General features: G+C 41.4%; 1 protein-coding gene across 3 annotated transcripts in view; it reads left to right on the plus strand.

Moving 5' to 3' along the window:
- The window catches only part of LOC133459438 (transcription factor SPT20 homolog), a 22108-nt gene continuing 9893 nt past the window's right edge, over nt 1-12215 (plus strand). For 2 of the 3 annotated variants that reach the window (XM_061739359.1, XM_061739357.1), the window contains exons 1-16: nt 1-699; nt 1612-1647; nt 1791-1916; nt 4081-4207; nt 4303-4406; nt 5451-5567; nt 5689-5742; nt 5976-6115; nt 6240-6396; nt 8440-8496; nt 8603-8680; nt 9025-9194; nt 9286-9318; nt 9426-9537; nt 9667-9772; nt 11006-11164. In XM_061739359.1, the coding sequence (XP_061595343.1) occupies nt 697-699; nt 1612-1647; nt 1791-1916; nt 4081-4207; nt 4303-4406; nt 5451-5567; nt 5689-5742; nt 5976-6115; nt 6240-6396; nt 8440-8496; nt 8603-8680; nt 9025-9194; nt 9286-9318; nt 9426-9537; nt 9667-9772; nt 11006-11164 (1579 nt within the window). In that variant the 5' untranslated portion in view covers nt 1-696. The remainder of the gene's footprint in view (nt 700-1611; nt 1648-1790; nt 1917-4080; nt 4208-4302; nt 4407-5450; nt 5568-5688; nt 5743-5975; nt 6116-6239; nt 6397-8439; nt 8497-8602; nt 8681-9024; nt 9195-9285; nt 9319-9425; nt 9538-9666; nt 9773-11005; nt 11165-12215) is intronic. The other variant, XM_061739356.1, reaches the window with a different exon arrangement.

A 12215-nucleotide genomic window follows, 5' to 3' on the forward strand; every position in this document is an offset into this window, starting at 1 on the left:
CACTGGGAGAAAATGGCTGCTGCTCCCACTTTTTCTCAATGAACACACCGATATTTCAATTTAATTTCGTTTTCTCGCATCGGAGCCGCCCTCGAACGCTATGCAATCTCGAAGGCAAGTCGACCCGGTTTATCCCCGACCGTAGTAGCGTTTGCCGCGTGTGTCTAAGGCGACATAAAAACGTGAAACGTAGCTCGTAACTTCCAGCTTTGCCCGCTCGGAACGGGCTAGCATGCTAGGGCTAGCAGCGTTCTCCTCAGCGGCCAGACACCAGCGAGCTTGTTGCTCTGTGCTACCGTCACTACAGCCTCACGAACCAGGACTGCTCCATTTTACAAACTCTCAGCTACTTCGTGGATGTGTTTACTTAGTTGCAGAGTTTCGAGGGAAAGTAAAATATTTGATAAGTTGCATGAAAGTGTTCCAGCTCGAGCCTGGTAGCTGTGTGTGTGTGTGGGATCTGATTGGCTGTCAGACACACTGTTTGGTGTCAGCGCCGTCTGAACAACCCGCCCGCCTCGCTGTGGACGTTTCTATCAATCCACGTCTAGTGTGACTTTATTTTGCCTCGCTGCTTGCAATGCATCTGCTGTTTCTGCTGTGCAGGGTGTGAATGGTCCCTGTAGGAAGGTAACAGTGGGGCAGAAAGGACAGCATCCTCTACTGTCACTCCCCTCGCAGCTGCCCTGGACCACAATGGTAAATATCAATCTATCCGTTCATTCAGCCTCGCATTTAGTGTTGACCTCAGTTATAGTCCATGGGCCAGGCCAGATATCAGCACCACGCAAGGTGACAAAAAAAAGATCCATGTCTGTAGATGATATTTTGGTAAGATAACCCTTCCTGAGTGGCAGCTGGATCATAGTTATCAGCTCATGAAGTCACTTCAGAAAACATTACATTTTAGATGCTGCTGCATATCCTGGTTTAGACTCATGTACATATATATGTCAATGTTTCACAATATTGTCTTTGGTGTCATTTTAAAGGGGACCTTTTAAGCATTCATTCAAGCTAAGATGTGAATCTTTCTGACCAACATAGAGGTCACTGCAGCTCTTTAAACTCTAAACAATGCACATTTTTACACAATTTTCGCCTAAATTATATACTTTTAGCCTGGTGTCATCTAGGAACAACAGAGACACAAAATACAAAAACTGGAATACTCACAGGACCATAAGGATTCAGGAAATGTATCACATCTTAGCCTGAATGAATACTTCAAAGGTCCCCTTTAAAATGATACCAAAGACAATATTGTGAAACATTGACAGATATCCTGTACATGAGTCTAAACCAGGATATGCAGCAGCATCTAAAATGTAATTTTTTGAAGCGGGTGGGTAACTTCATGAGCTGATAACTATGATACAGCTGCCACTCAGGAAGGGTTATCATACCAAAATCTAATCTATAGACGTGGATCTTTTCAAAATTCATAAGTAAGTTTTGTCACCTTGAGTGGTGCTGACAAGTGAAATTTTGGGCTCTGGCCCCTGGACTATTGTGGTTCTCACCAGTTGGAGAACACTCTACCAGAAATATTGCACTTTTCCCCCACTTATCCCCCTGTGACTGATCTGTTTTATGTTTCCTTTCTTAAAGCAACAAGTTTTGGAATATGCATTGGATCGAGCTGAGGTAAAAAGTTATTACACTCTTGCATGTCTGTTTTTTTGTAGAATAAGAAACTACCAACATCGCATATCTTTCACTGACTATATTATTCAGCCCGTACCCTACTGTCAGGGATTAATACATTGCATTATATATCTGTCGCACAGTACATCGTTGAAAGTGCTCAACAACGTCCAGCCAAAAGAAGAATTTCGTCTGGTGGGAGGAAAAGTTTGTATCAGAAACTCTATGAGCTATATATTGAGGAATGTGAGAAAGAGCCAGAGTTAAAGGTTTGTGCTTTGCAACTTTTCTTTAACTTACAAATGGGTTATAAAATCAGTACAACAGTAGTCCATTCTGTCGTGAACCTACGCCAATTAGTGATGCACGATATTTGAAATTTAAGTCAAAACCGATAACCAATAATTAACTGTTTAGGTTCATATCAATATAGTTATTGTAATATAATTTTCATATGCTGCAGTTTGTGCACCCAAGGTAATAAAATAATCTAAGATGCAGTAAGGATACATCTATATTTTAATAGCTTTGGCCAAACTATAAGAGCAAACAACAATCCTGGCTCTTCAAATGATCATGAATATTTTGTGTGTGGAAGCCACCACGATACATCATTAACAATTAACAGCTTCTGGATAAACATGGGATGTTTCAAACATAGTCAAGTGGTTTAAACAGAAACCTACTGTGATTGCACACAGTGAATTTGCATGCACCTAGTATATCAGGCTTTATAAAAGTTTAAGGCATTTGGTTAGTTACTGTGGGGAAAACAATAAATACTTATAATTCAAACATTTTAAATATGAATGAAGTAAATCACACAATCAAAATAAAAATAACATCCCCAAGAAAGGGTTCGAACTGAGTTACAAATGTTTTATTCGCAAATGAAAAAAAAAAAAATGTGTACAAAGACGTGTATAAGAAAGGCACTGATGTCCAGTATGCCACAAAAAAACACAAACTAAGTGAAAAATAAAGCACATCATTAATAAAAATTTTTTTACAGAATTGGTCACTAAGAGGTATGAATTTCATCACTGTCAGTTAAGGCTTTAGTGTGACTTATTTATTTTTTAAAACAGGTTAAAAAAAACTCCAGGGAGCTTGGTTCCTAAAATGTAAGAGACAAAAACAAAAACCCCACCCTCACACATCATCGTCTTCAGCAGACAGGTGGCCTCATTGTTCACCACCTCTCTTCCTCCACTTGTCTGTTGTCCTCAATCAAGTCCAGGTGTTTCTGTTTTCACTGCTCCAAATGATTTTAATAATGTCTGCTTAACGGGTACACGGACACTGATATTGTTTTGGCCTTAGCACTACTGGCTGCTGCTTCATATTCTTATAATCCAGCTTTGCCACTTTGATGACCTTTCGAATGAAACATAAGACCGGCTCTGTTAAAATGTCTTCTTTACTCATCTCTGAGCTTCAGATTAACATTCTTGTAAACGGCAGCAGCGGTTTAATCCGCTGCCACCAAGGAAAATAACCAGCCTGACGTGTTAGCTCTGGTCACAGGGCCATGCTTGAGTGCTGCCAGTAATCTGCAGCAGAGGACACGGAGAGTGCAACACTAAAAGTCCAGCCTGCGAGGGAGCAATTTCACAACTTAAAAAAAACAAACATTTTAATTTATTTAACGGATCAATAATAATTACATTATCAAACAATAATCTATCAGTCAGATAGATATCGTGCATCACTAGTGTCGATGGACTGAGATGAGCTATTATAACCAAAAAATGTGTTTGTTGTTATACAAATAATTGTAATTGAACTGCCTTATATTTTCCGTTTTATGTTGTTAGATTTGCGATTAGTGTTACTTGTGCCTCTGTTCCTCTACTTGTTACCAACTTATTTTACTCTGCTATTTTACTTTTAGTTATGGGGTATGAAACCAAAAAACCATGTATAATGCTACGGCTTGCAGTTGTGCAACAAATCTCAGACATTCATGGCAAAAGTTGCTCAACCACATTAAGCAAGCTAAACTAAAATGTCAATCAAAGAATGCATGACATGTCATTAAACCACAGCAGATGAAGAAGTGGTAAACAACATGTGATGAAAAATGTTCTATGATAGTTTTATCCAATGTTGTGCAAATAACAGGTGAAAACCATATTGTACCTCCTAAGTCCAAGGTTAAACTACCAGCCGGACTCTTCTCTCCAGTAGCCTGGCTTAGATTTCCCCGGGAGGGCTGGGAAGTAAAAGTCCCCATGCTTCAACAGCACATCTTAGTCATTTTTTAATTATTGTCTATGCCATGGGTTCAAACCTATATGACAGAGTATAGTTATATTAACACCCCCTGTGCTTGTGTGTTTAAAGTTATTTTGGCCACTACTGAACAAGAGTGACTTAAGGTTTTTGTTTTAAATACAGACGATTTAACTTAAGTTTTCTGACTTTCTGAAGAATCTGAGGAGAAATGTGAATCTGCTGGAGAAGCTGGTATCTCAGGAGTCTGTGTCATGTTTGGTGGTTAACCTGTACCCTGGAAATGAAGGCTATTCTTTAATGCTCAGGGGCAAAAATGGATCTGGTGAGAGTCAAAATCAAACTTACAGAGGTGTATTTTGTATGATCTGGGTTACACAGTTGTTTCATCTGTAAATGTATGTTTGTGCTGCTGTTTAGATTCTGAAACCATCCGCCTGCCATATGAAGAAAGAGAGCTGTTGGAGTACCTGGATGCTGAGGAGCTGCCTCCGATTCTGGTGGATCTGTTGGAGAAATCACAGGTGTGTTTTTCTATCAGATGTTGGAATTTTGTCTTTGGTAGTTGGGGTAAGTTGGGAAATTACGTATATGTGAAACGTGTTATAACAATAAATAGACTTTAAGGAATAAAAAGCTTTTTCCGGAATTTTTGCTATAGCGGGAATGCACATGACGTCACAGATGCAACTTCAGAGGGTTACGCCCACTGAGTGTCAGAAAGACTGAGTGTCAGAAAGACTGAGTGTCAGAAAGACTGAGTGTCAGAAAGACTGAGTGTCAGAAAGACTGAGTGTCAGAAAGACTGAGTGTCAGAAAGACTGAGTGGCAGAAAGACTGAGTGGCAGAAAGACTGAGTGGCAGAAAGACTGAGTGGCAGCTTAGATTTTCAGTTTGAGCATTTGAAAACATCTATAATGGGAAAGAGCTGTCGTGCGATCGACTGTACTCATAGATTTAGCAAGAAATCAGAGTTATCGTTTTACAGACTGCCAAAAAATAAGCTTAAGAGAGACAAATGAATCGCTGGAATTCGCAGAAACAACTGGATTCGAGGCACCGAAACGTGGATTTGTGGTTCCCATTTTGTATCAGTTAATGTTGTATTTTTGGGTAGCTAACGTTAAACGATTAAATCATAACGTTCAGTGTCCTCATCACTTTAATTTCTACAACAAATCCTGCCTTGAAGTCGGACCAAGCGTCAAGACTTTTGTAAGCCTTCATGTTTTGCTTTGTGTATTTCCCCGGCGTAGAAATTAAGTACATATAAATATCAGGAAACTGGATTCGTGGACAAATATTAATGTCCATGGACCACTGGTTCTTGGTAACTGTACCAAATATTAATGTCCATGGACCACTGGTTCTTCAGGTAACTGTACGGGTCACTGTCAAGTCCAACTGCCTTTAATTTAAGCCCATAATCGGCTGTTATCCCGTCTTCTCCACTAGTTGCAGCTGTTTTTGCTGATGTTTTGCCACTCAGAGCGAGTAAGGTGGCCTGGTCCAGTGGGGAAGTAACGTCAATGCAGACCCTCTATTGACCATGATGTGTTTTGTCTCAGGTGAACATCTTCCATTGTGGCTGTGTAATAGTTGAGGTGAGAGACTACAGGCAAGCAGGTAATACCAAGATTCCCACCTACCAGAGCAGGCACATCCTGCTGCGGCCAACCATGCAGGTACTATTTGCAGCATTGAAGATTTAAATTAGAAATTAGTGGCACAGTATCAACTTAAGGTGCATTTTATGCCTTCAAAAATTAAAATTGTTTACAATCTGTGCATATTTTTGCTCTGCAGACTCTAATATGTGATGTCCACGCCATGACTAGTGACCATCACAAATGGACACAGGTATAAATAAATATGTCACGTGTGTTATACTTCCACAGACTGCCACATTTTTGTCCTCTTTATTCTCATACATGTTCATACAGGAAAAGCTTAGCAGATTCTGTTGTATCTACTCCTGAACATTTTATGATTTTAGTGTATTTTATAAACACCACATCTTTCCTTGTATGTCTGAGTTTGAATTTTGAATCTCATTGGTATGTGTTGTTTTTTTCTTTAATTGTCTGCTTTAGGATGACAAGTTACAGCTGGAGAGTCAGTTGATTTTGGCGACTGCTGAACCCCTGTGCCTGAATCCCTCTATTTCTGTTACTTGCACAGCCAACCGCCTACTATACAATAAACAGAAAATGAACACTCACTCGATGAAAAGGTATAAAATGTGATGTCAGTCATACTGGGGGACAAACTTTTTTTCCCTAAAATAAATCACTTGCAAATTGAAGGTCATGACTGTAAGTCAGATGAATGCTTTTGTTTTTTTCTTGGCATCTAAGGTGTTTCAAGAGACACTCTCGAGCTGCCCTGAACAGGCAGCAGGAGCTGTCTCACCTCCCCATACCACCACAGCTGCGACTCTACGACTACCTACAGAGGAGGAAGGAGAGGAAGCCGGCTCCTGTCATAGATCTGAAGATTTCAAAGGCTGGAAACGTAAGTAGTAACGATGCACCAAATGTTTGGTAACTGAAATTGTTCGGCCGAAAATAGCAAAAAAAACCTGTTCGGTGGAATAAGACGAACAATGAATAACGGTGTGTGATGACGCAATCAAACAGCAGACAGCGTGGAGTGAGGGGCGAGCGGTGGTAAACACAGCATGTCAGCATGTCAGATCATTACTTGGATGTGGGGGAAAGCAGAGGACACGAGAAATGATCCAGGCTGAGTTGGATTTGGGAGAGCCGCTTGGTGATGGAGACGGTCACGGGACGCACCGCGCAGAGAAAAGGGTCCGTACTACCGATGCGGTGGAGAAAACTCACTGTCTGATATGACGAGATCCTCCAAGAAAATAACCCAGATTTTTACAATTATTATACAACGCTTCAAATTGCGGAGATCAGCCCCACCACGACCCGATTAACTGGATTTGAAAGGGAGAAAATGAAAAGTACAGTACAGTAAGACAAATTGTGACTGGCGGGTATTTCACTGCACATTTATTTGATTTATGCAATGGTGAAAAAATTGGCAAAATAAATGAAAAACTGCGAAGAACCATTGTTTGGTATTATTCGGTATTCGGCCAAGTGTTTATTATTATTTTCGGGTTTCGGCCACAAATTTTCATTTCGGTGCATCAGTAGTTAACGTGTACCTGTCATGCGTCTCTACTTCTCACTAAGCAAGCTTTGATGTATTAAACTTGTGATGATGTGATACTTTGGATTTAACTGGTGAAGTGTAAGGGAGCGCTGCCTCCCACCTTCTTTCCAGCCATGGAGAAATGTCAATTGGAATGCTTGAAAGTTATGGCCCTTTTGCACTAGTCCCGCTTCACCTCGGTTCTACCCGCCACGGCCCCGTTTTGCGCTCTTGCACTCGGGGCTGAGACGGGTAGAGCCGCTCCAAGCCGATACTATTTCTGTAACCATTCTCGTGAGGTCCTATCCGGGCTGAGCCGGGACTATTTCTGAGGTCATCACCCTCCGTGCCACTGATTGGTCGGGGGGCGGGGTCGTCAGACATTTGAATCAGGAAGCGGGAGTCAGCGCGAGGCGACTCGCGGCGATTTTATTATACAGCACAAACGTCTGTTTGGTGATCCAACTCTGAGGTGCAGATGTTCATAAACCTGGTGCTGAGGAGAGAATTAAAAAAGGGATCTAGACGGGCTGTTTTTTTCTCAGCCACTCGCGGCTCCAGCTGATTTCTCATCTGCGCCGACACAAACAAAGGTGTTGCGCAATCGAGTACAAACAAAGGTGTTGCGCAATCGAGTACAAACAAAGGTGTTGCGCAATCGAGTACGTCACAGCAGCTTCACCCCACCCCCCCCACTTCTCATCTGGCTGTGGAAAAACAAACGAGGACAAGGACGGGTGGAGCCGCGACGAGCCGCGCCAAGCCGAGCCGGGCGGAGGCGGGACTAGTCCAAAAGCGCCATTACTGGATAAGAATCAACTAAACCGATATCTGGCCCCTGATGGAGGAGATGATATATGTGCTGCTGGGTCTGTGGCTTGTGTTCGATATCAAGTTAAAAAATTAGAGTGAAAGAAGCTTCGAGCGGCGACGTTTGTCTCTGCGCTGCTGAAAAGTCAGCTGGAGCCGTGAGCAGCTATGAAGTGACAGAGCTCCTGGTAGATCTGGTCGTTCCTTATCGTCCGTCTAGATCCCTTTTTAATTCTCTCCTCAGTCACCAGGTTTATGAACATCGGTGGTCTGTAGTGTGATGATGTCAGATACAGCCGACTCAGCAGCTTAGAACCTCTGCAGAATAGATACAGAAAAGTATCTACTCGGCACGTTAGACCCCTAGTGGAAAAGAAAACCAAACCGGGGCGAGGCGAGTCGCGCTGAGTAGGTACTAGTGGAAAAGCGCCATTAGACTCACTAGTAGGAGCTGAATAAAAGTGCATTGTTTCTGTTTACCACTTAAAATGATTAAATTAAACATATTGTTTGGTATGCCTTCTGTTCTTATTCTCTACTGCTGTCATCCTGATCTCTCAACAAAAACAACATCTGCAGTGTGTAGACACATGGAAGCAGAGCAACTGCCAACTCACTGTACCAAAGGAAATTGATGTAAGTAGCTCAGTTTAAAAAAAAAAATCCTTCAAACTCAAATTCTTGTTCAGTGATGAAAATAAGGAACTTGTCTAATAGTTTTGTTTGTGTGATTTTTCTCGAGGTGGAAAAGTACGCTGTGGTTGAGAAATCTTTGCAGCTGGAAGAATCTCAGCCCACTACTGTAATCTGGCCTGCTGAAGTAAGTTTGGCAGCAGCTTTTCCACTCCCTCAGGATGATTTTTGTTTGCTGTCAGAAATAGGCAGCAAGTGTGTTTACTTGAAATATGGAATGATCCATGGATAACCCAGGACAGGTTTGCTATAAGTTGAAAAAACACATTTTTGTAGTGCTCTAAATTAAGCAAATATGGAGAGGATACCATCCTAAATAAAGTACAAAATGCATTAAATGTGGAGCATTCGTATCTGAATCTTAAGAATCGAAATCGAATCGATTCTTGATGACATTTGAATGGATCCCCAGCCCTGATGTTAACCAGTTTAGCAAAAGCTACATATTTATTTTGTGTTTTGGCTTGACAGGAAGTTGTAGACGACTATACATTTGAGTGTGAGGTGGGGGGCCAAGCTCAGAGGACCAAGGTGTCCATCTTCCAGTCAATGGGAGACCCGCTGGTGTACGGGAAGATCTATTGCGCTAAAGAACCAAAAGCAGAGGAGGATAGCACAGACCTAAAGCTTATACATCCACCGTAAGTACGCTCAGGACGAATCCAGTCATTCTGATGCAGCTTGAAATGTTTCTCCCAGTTCACTTGTCTCCATGTCTCTTGCCTCGTTCAGTTTTCTTATAGGGTCAAAGATAGATGCTGAAAGGTGAGTCATTTTTACACTAATCCTTTCAATAACACCATTTTTGGGGATTTTCACTAGATAAGAATGATTTCCTTTTTTTTTTTTTTAATCTCTCACCTGTTTCATAGGTTTCTAACTCAGTACAAAGGAGTGTATGAGAGAGATGTGAAGTGTCAGGTCAAGATGTCCCATAACTCAGGCACCGTGGGACAGGGGCCTCCCTCCCCCAGCAAAGACGAGGTCATTCTTACATCCTTTTATTCAGTGTTAATACCTTACATTTTATGATTTAACTGCTATGATGGTATGTCATCAGAGACCATACAGTGACTTTATTCTTCCTTTGAGACTTTGATTTGTCATCTGCAGGGTGATGGTATTTCTTCACTAGTCCAGACGTCCTTGTTAGGAAAAGGGGTTAAGCACCGCCCCCCTCCCATTAAACTGCCTTCAGGATCGGGTAGCAGCTCCTCAGGTGAGTGTGGTGATGTTGGGATCTCATGATGTTTAGTTTCACAGAAAACTGTTTAAAAAAGAAATTACATTTAAAAAAAGTCACAAGTCTATTTAAAGAGTAAGTCTCCTTCTGTTGTTACTTTTACGTTTCACCCCAGCAAGTTTAAAAAGTTTACCCCTCTTCAACTTGAAAGGAGTAAAATACACACACATTGGATAGTTTCTGAGAGAGGAAGTAGAAAAATGGGTCGCCTTACTTCCTCGTGGGCGTCGAAAACCCTCATAGAGAACATCAAATGTTTTGGTTTCATCAGCTCCTACCACACAAATGTACTGGGGAGGATTTTTTTTGATTTTGTGACCTGAATCATGGCTGCCTTTTAATACTTTGGGGGCTTAATTTAAAGGTGAGCAATTCACCTTGCAAAATAAACTGCAAAACCTATGGATCAAGCTAGGGCTGGGCGATATGGACCAAAAGTCATATCTCGATATTTTCTAGCTGAATGGCGATACTCGATATATATCGATATTTTTTCTGTGCCATAATTGGGGTTTCCCCCAAAGCATTATAGCATAGCATCTCTGTTAGCTTCATTTTTTTCTGAGGCAAACCCTTAAAAAAACAGTCAGTTTTAATACAAAGCCTCGTGCCAAATGTCACACAGGTTCATTTATTAACAGAGGTCTGCACAATATCAAACATAAAACAAATGAAATAAAAATAAAATGCCTGCATATATAGAATAAAAATGATTCTTGAATAAAATAAAACAAATATCCCTTTCCTGCATAACAATTAAATTAAAATACACTGTACAATTAATACAATGTAGACAGTAACAGGCAGACTTTTCCACTGAGGTTGACAGTTGTGCAAATAACAAAACATTTGTGCAAATCTCAAATAAAACATTCAAGTCAATTTGTCACAAAATAAGCTATATCAAAATCATAATTTTTTTTTTTAATCGATATAAACGATATTGTCCCGTACCATATCGCGTTTGAAAATATATCGATATATATTAAAATCTCGATATATCGCCCAGCCCTAGATCAAGCCCCTGGGTAATCTTAATATTTTCTTATTTAATATGTGTGGAGCACAAACTGCTAAAGTGCCATCTCAGGACAGACTACATTTTTACCTTGCAATTTAGATGGTTGTAAAGTCTTGAACATGTACATTTGATGTAATTCTTCCAACTCAAATGTGTACTGTAAATATTTTATCCCATTTTCTTTTCAGGTAATTCGTATAGTTCACAAACCACCAGTGGTCTACTTAAGTGTCCTACGCCCCCGCCGCCATCCAAAAGCCAGTCTCTGTCCAGGAAACACTCCATGGAGCTGAGCCAGGTGGGCCTGCTGTCGCCCGCCTCCCTCTCCCCCATGGGCTCCACACAGAGTGAGTAAAAGCAGCTCTTTTTAACTGTTGGGGTGATCATTAGTTGTTCAAGAGTACATTGCATCAGCTCCTTTCTAAGATTTACAGTTTTTTCAAATGAAGTTATAAAAGACATGGTGAACTCTAAGCAGAACAACATATGGTGCTTATACACTAGTACCTACTCAGCGCGACTCAACTCAGCCTGGTTCCTTTTTAAACACCCAGATGAGAAGTAGGAGGTTGGAGTGAAGCTGCTGTGACGTATTTGATTGTGTATCTAAACGGAGAAGACAACAACACTAAAGATTTAGAACCTGGAGGAGATGATAGATGTGCTGCTGGGTCTGTGGCTTGTGTTCAATATCAAGTTAAAAAATGAGAGAGAGAGAAGATTCAAGCGGCTACGCTTTTTTTTTGTTTGTCTCGGCGCTGCTGAAAAGTCAGCTGGAGCCGTGAGCAGTTATGAAGAGACAGAACTCCTGGTAGATCTGGTCGTTCCTTATCTCCGTCTAGATCCCTCTTTAATTCTCTCCTCAGCACCAGGTTTATGAACATCTGCACCTCAGAGTTGGAACATGAAACAGACTTTTGTGCTGCCATTGCTGGTTGGATAAAATGAAGAAGAAGCAGCGAGTCGCTCTTTCACTGATGTCACATCCACTCTGACTCCAACCCCCCGACCAATCGGTGGCCTGTAGTGTAGAGTAGTTACAGAAAAAGTATCTAATCGGCACGTTAGACCCTTAAGCCTGAATTATGGTTCTGCGTCAAAACGACGCCGTCGCCGTGACGTCGTCGTGAACCTTCGGACTTCTCCGTCACTCCATTTCTCCGCGGTGCAGTTCCCCCCGTGACCGCTAATTCGCGATCTTTTCCTGAATAGTTTATCCGACTTTTTCCGGTCACAGTGAATCAAAGAGATAAGGACAACTATTGTGCAAAACACCAAAACAAAAAAAATCACACATACACGAAGAAAAGAGCGCTGAAAGTTCACGACTGCTTCAAACCGGAAACCGGAAATGCGTTGCTTCCAAGTGAACCAATCACAGCCCTCTCATCTGCGTGT

This window comes from Cololabis saira, chromosome 14, assembly GCF_033807715.1.
Source record: "Cololabis saira isolate AMF1-May2022 chromosome 14, fColSai1.1, whole genome shotgun sequence".
Taxonomy (NCBI): domain Eukaryota; kingdom Metazoa; phylum Chordata; class Actinopteri; order Beloniformes; family Belonidae; genus Cololabis; species Cololabis saira.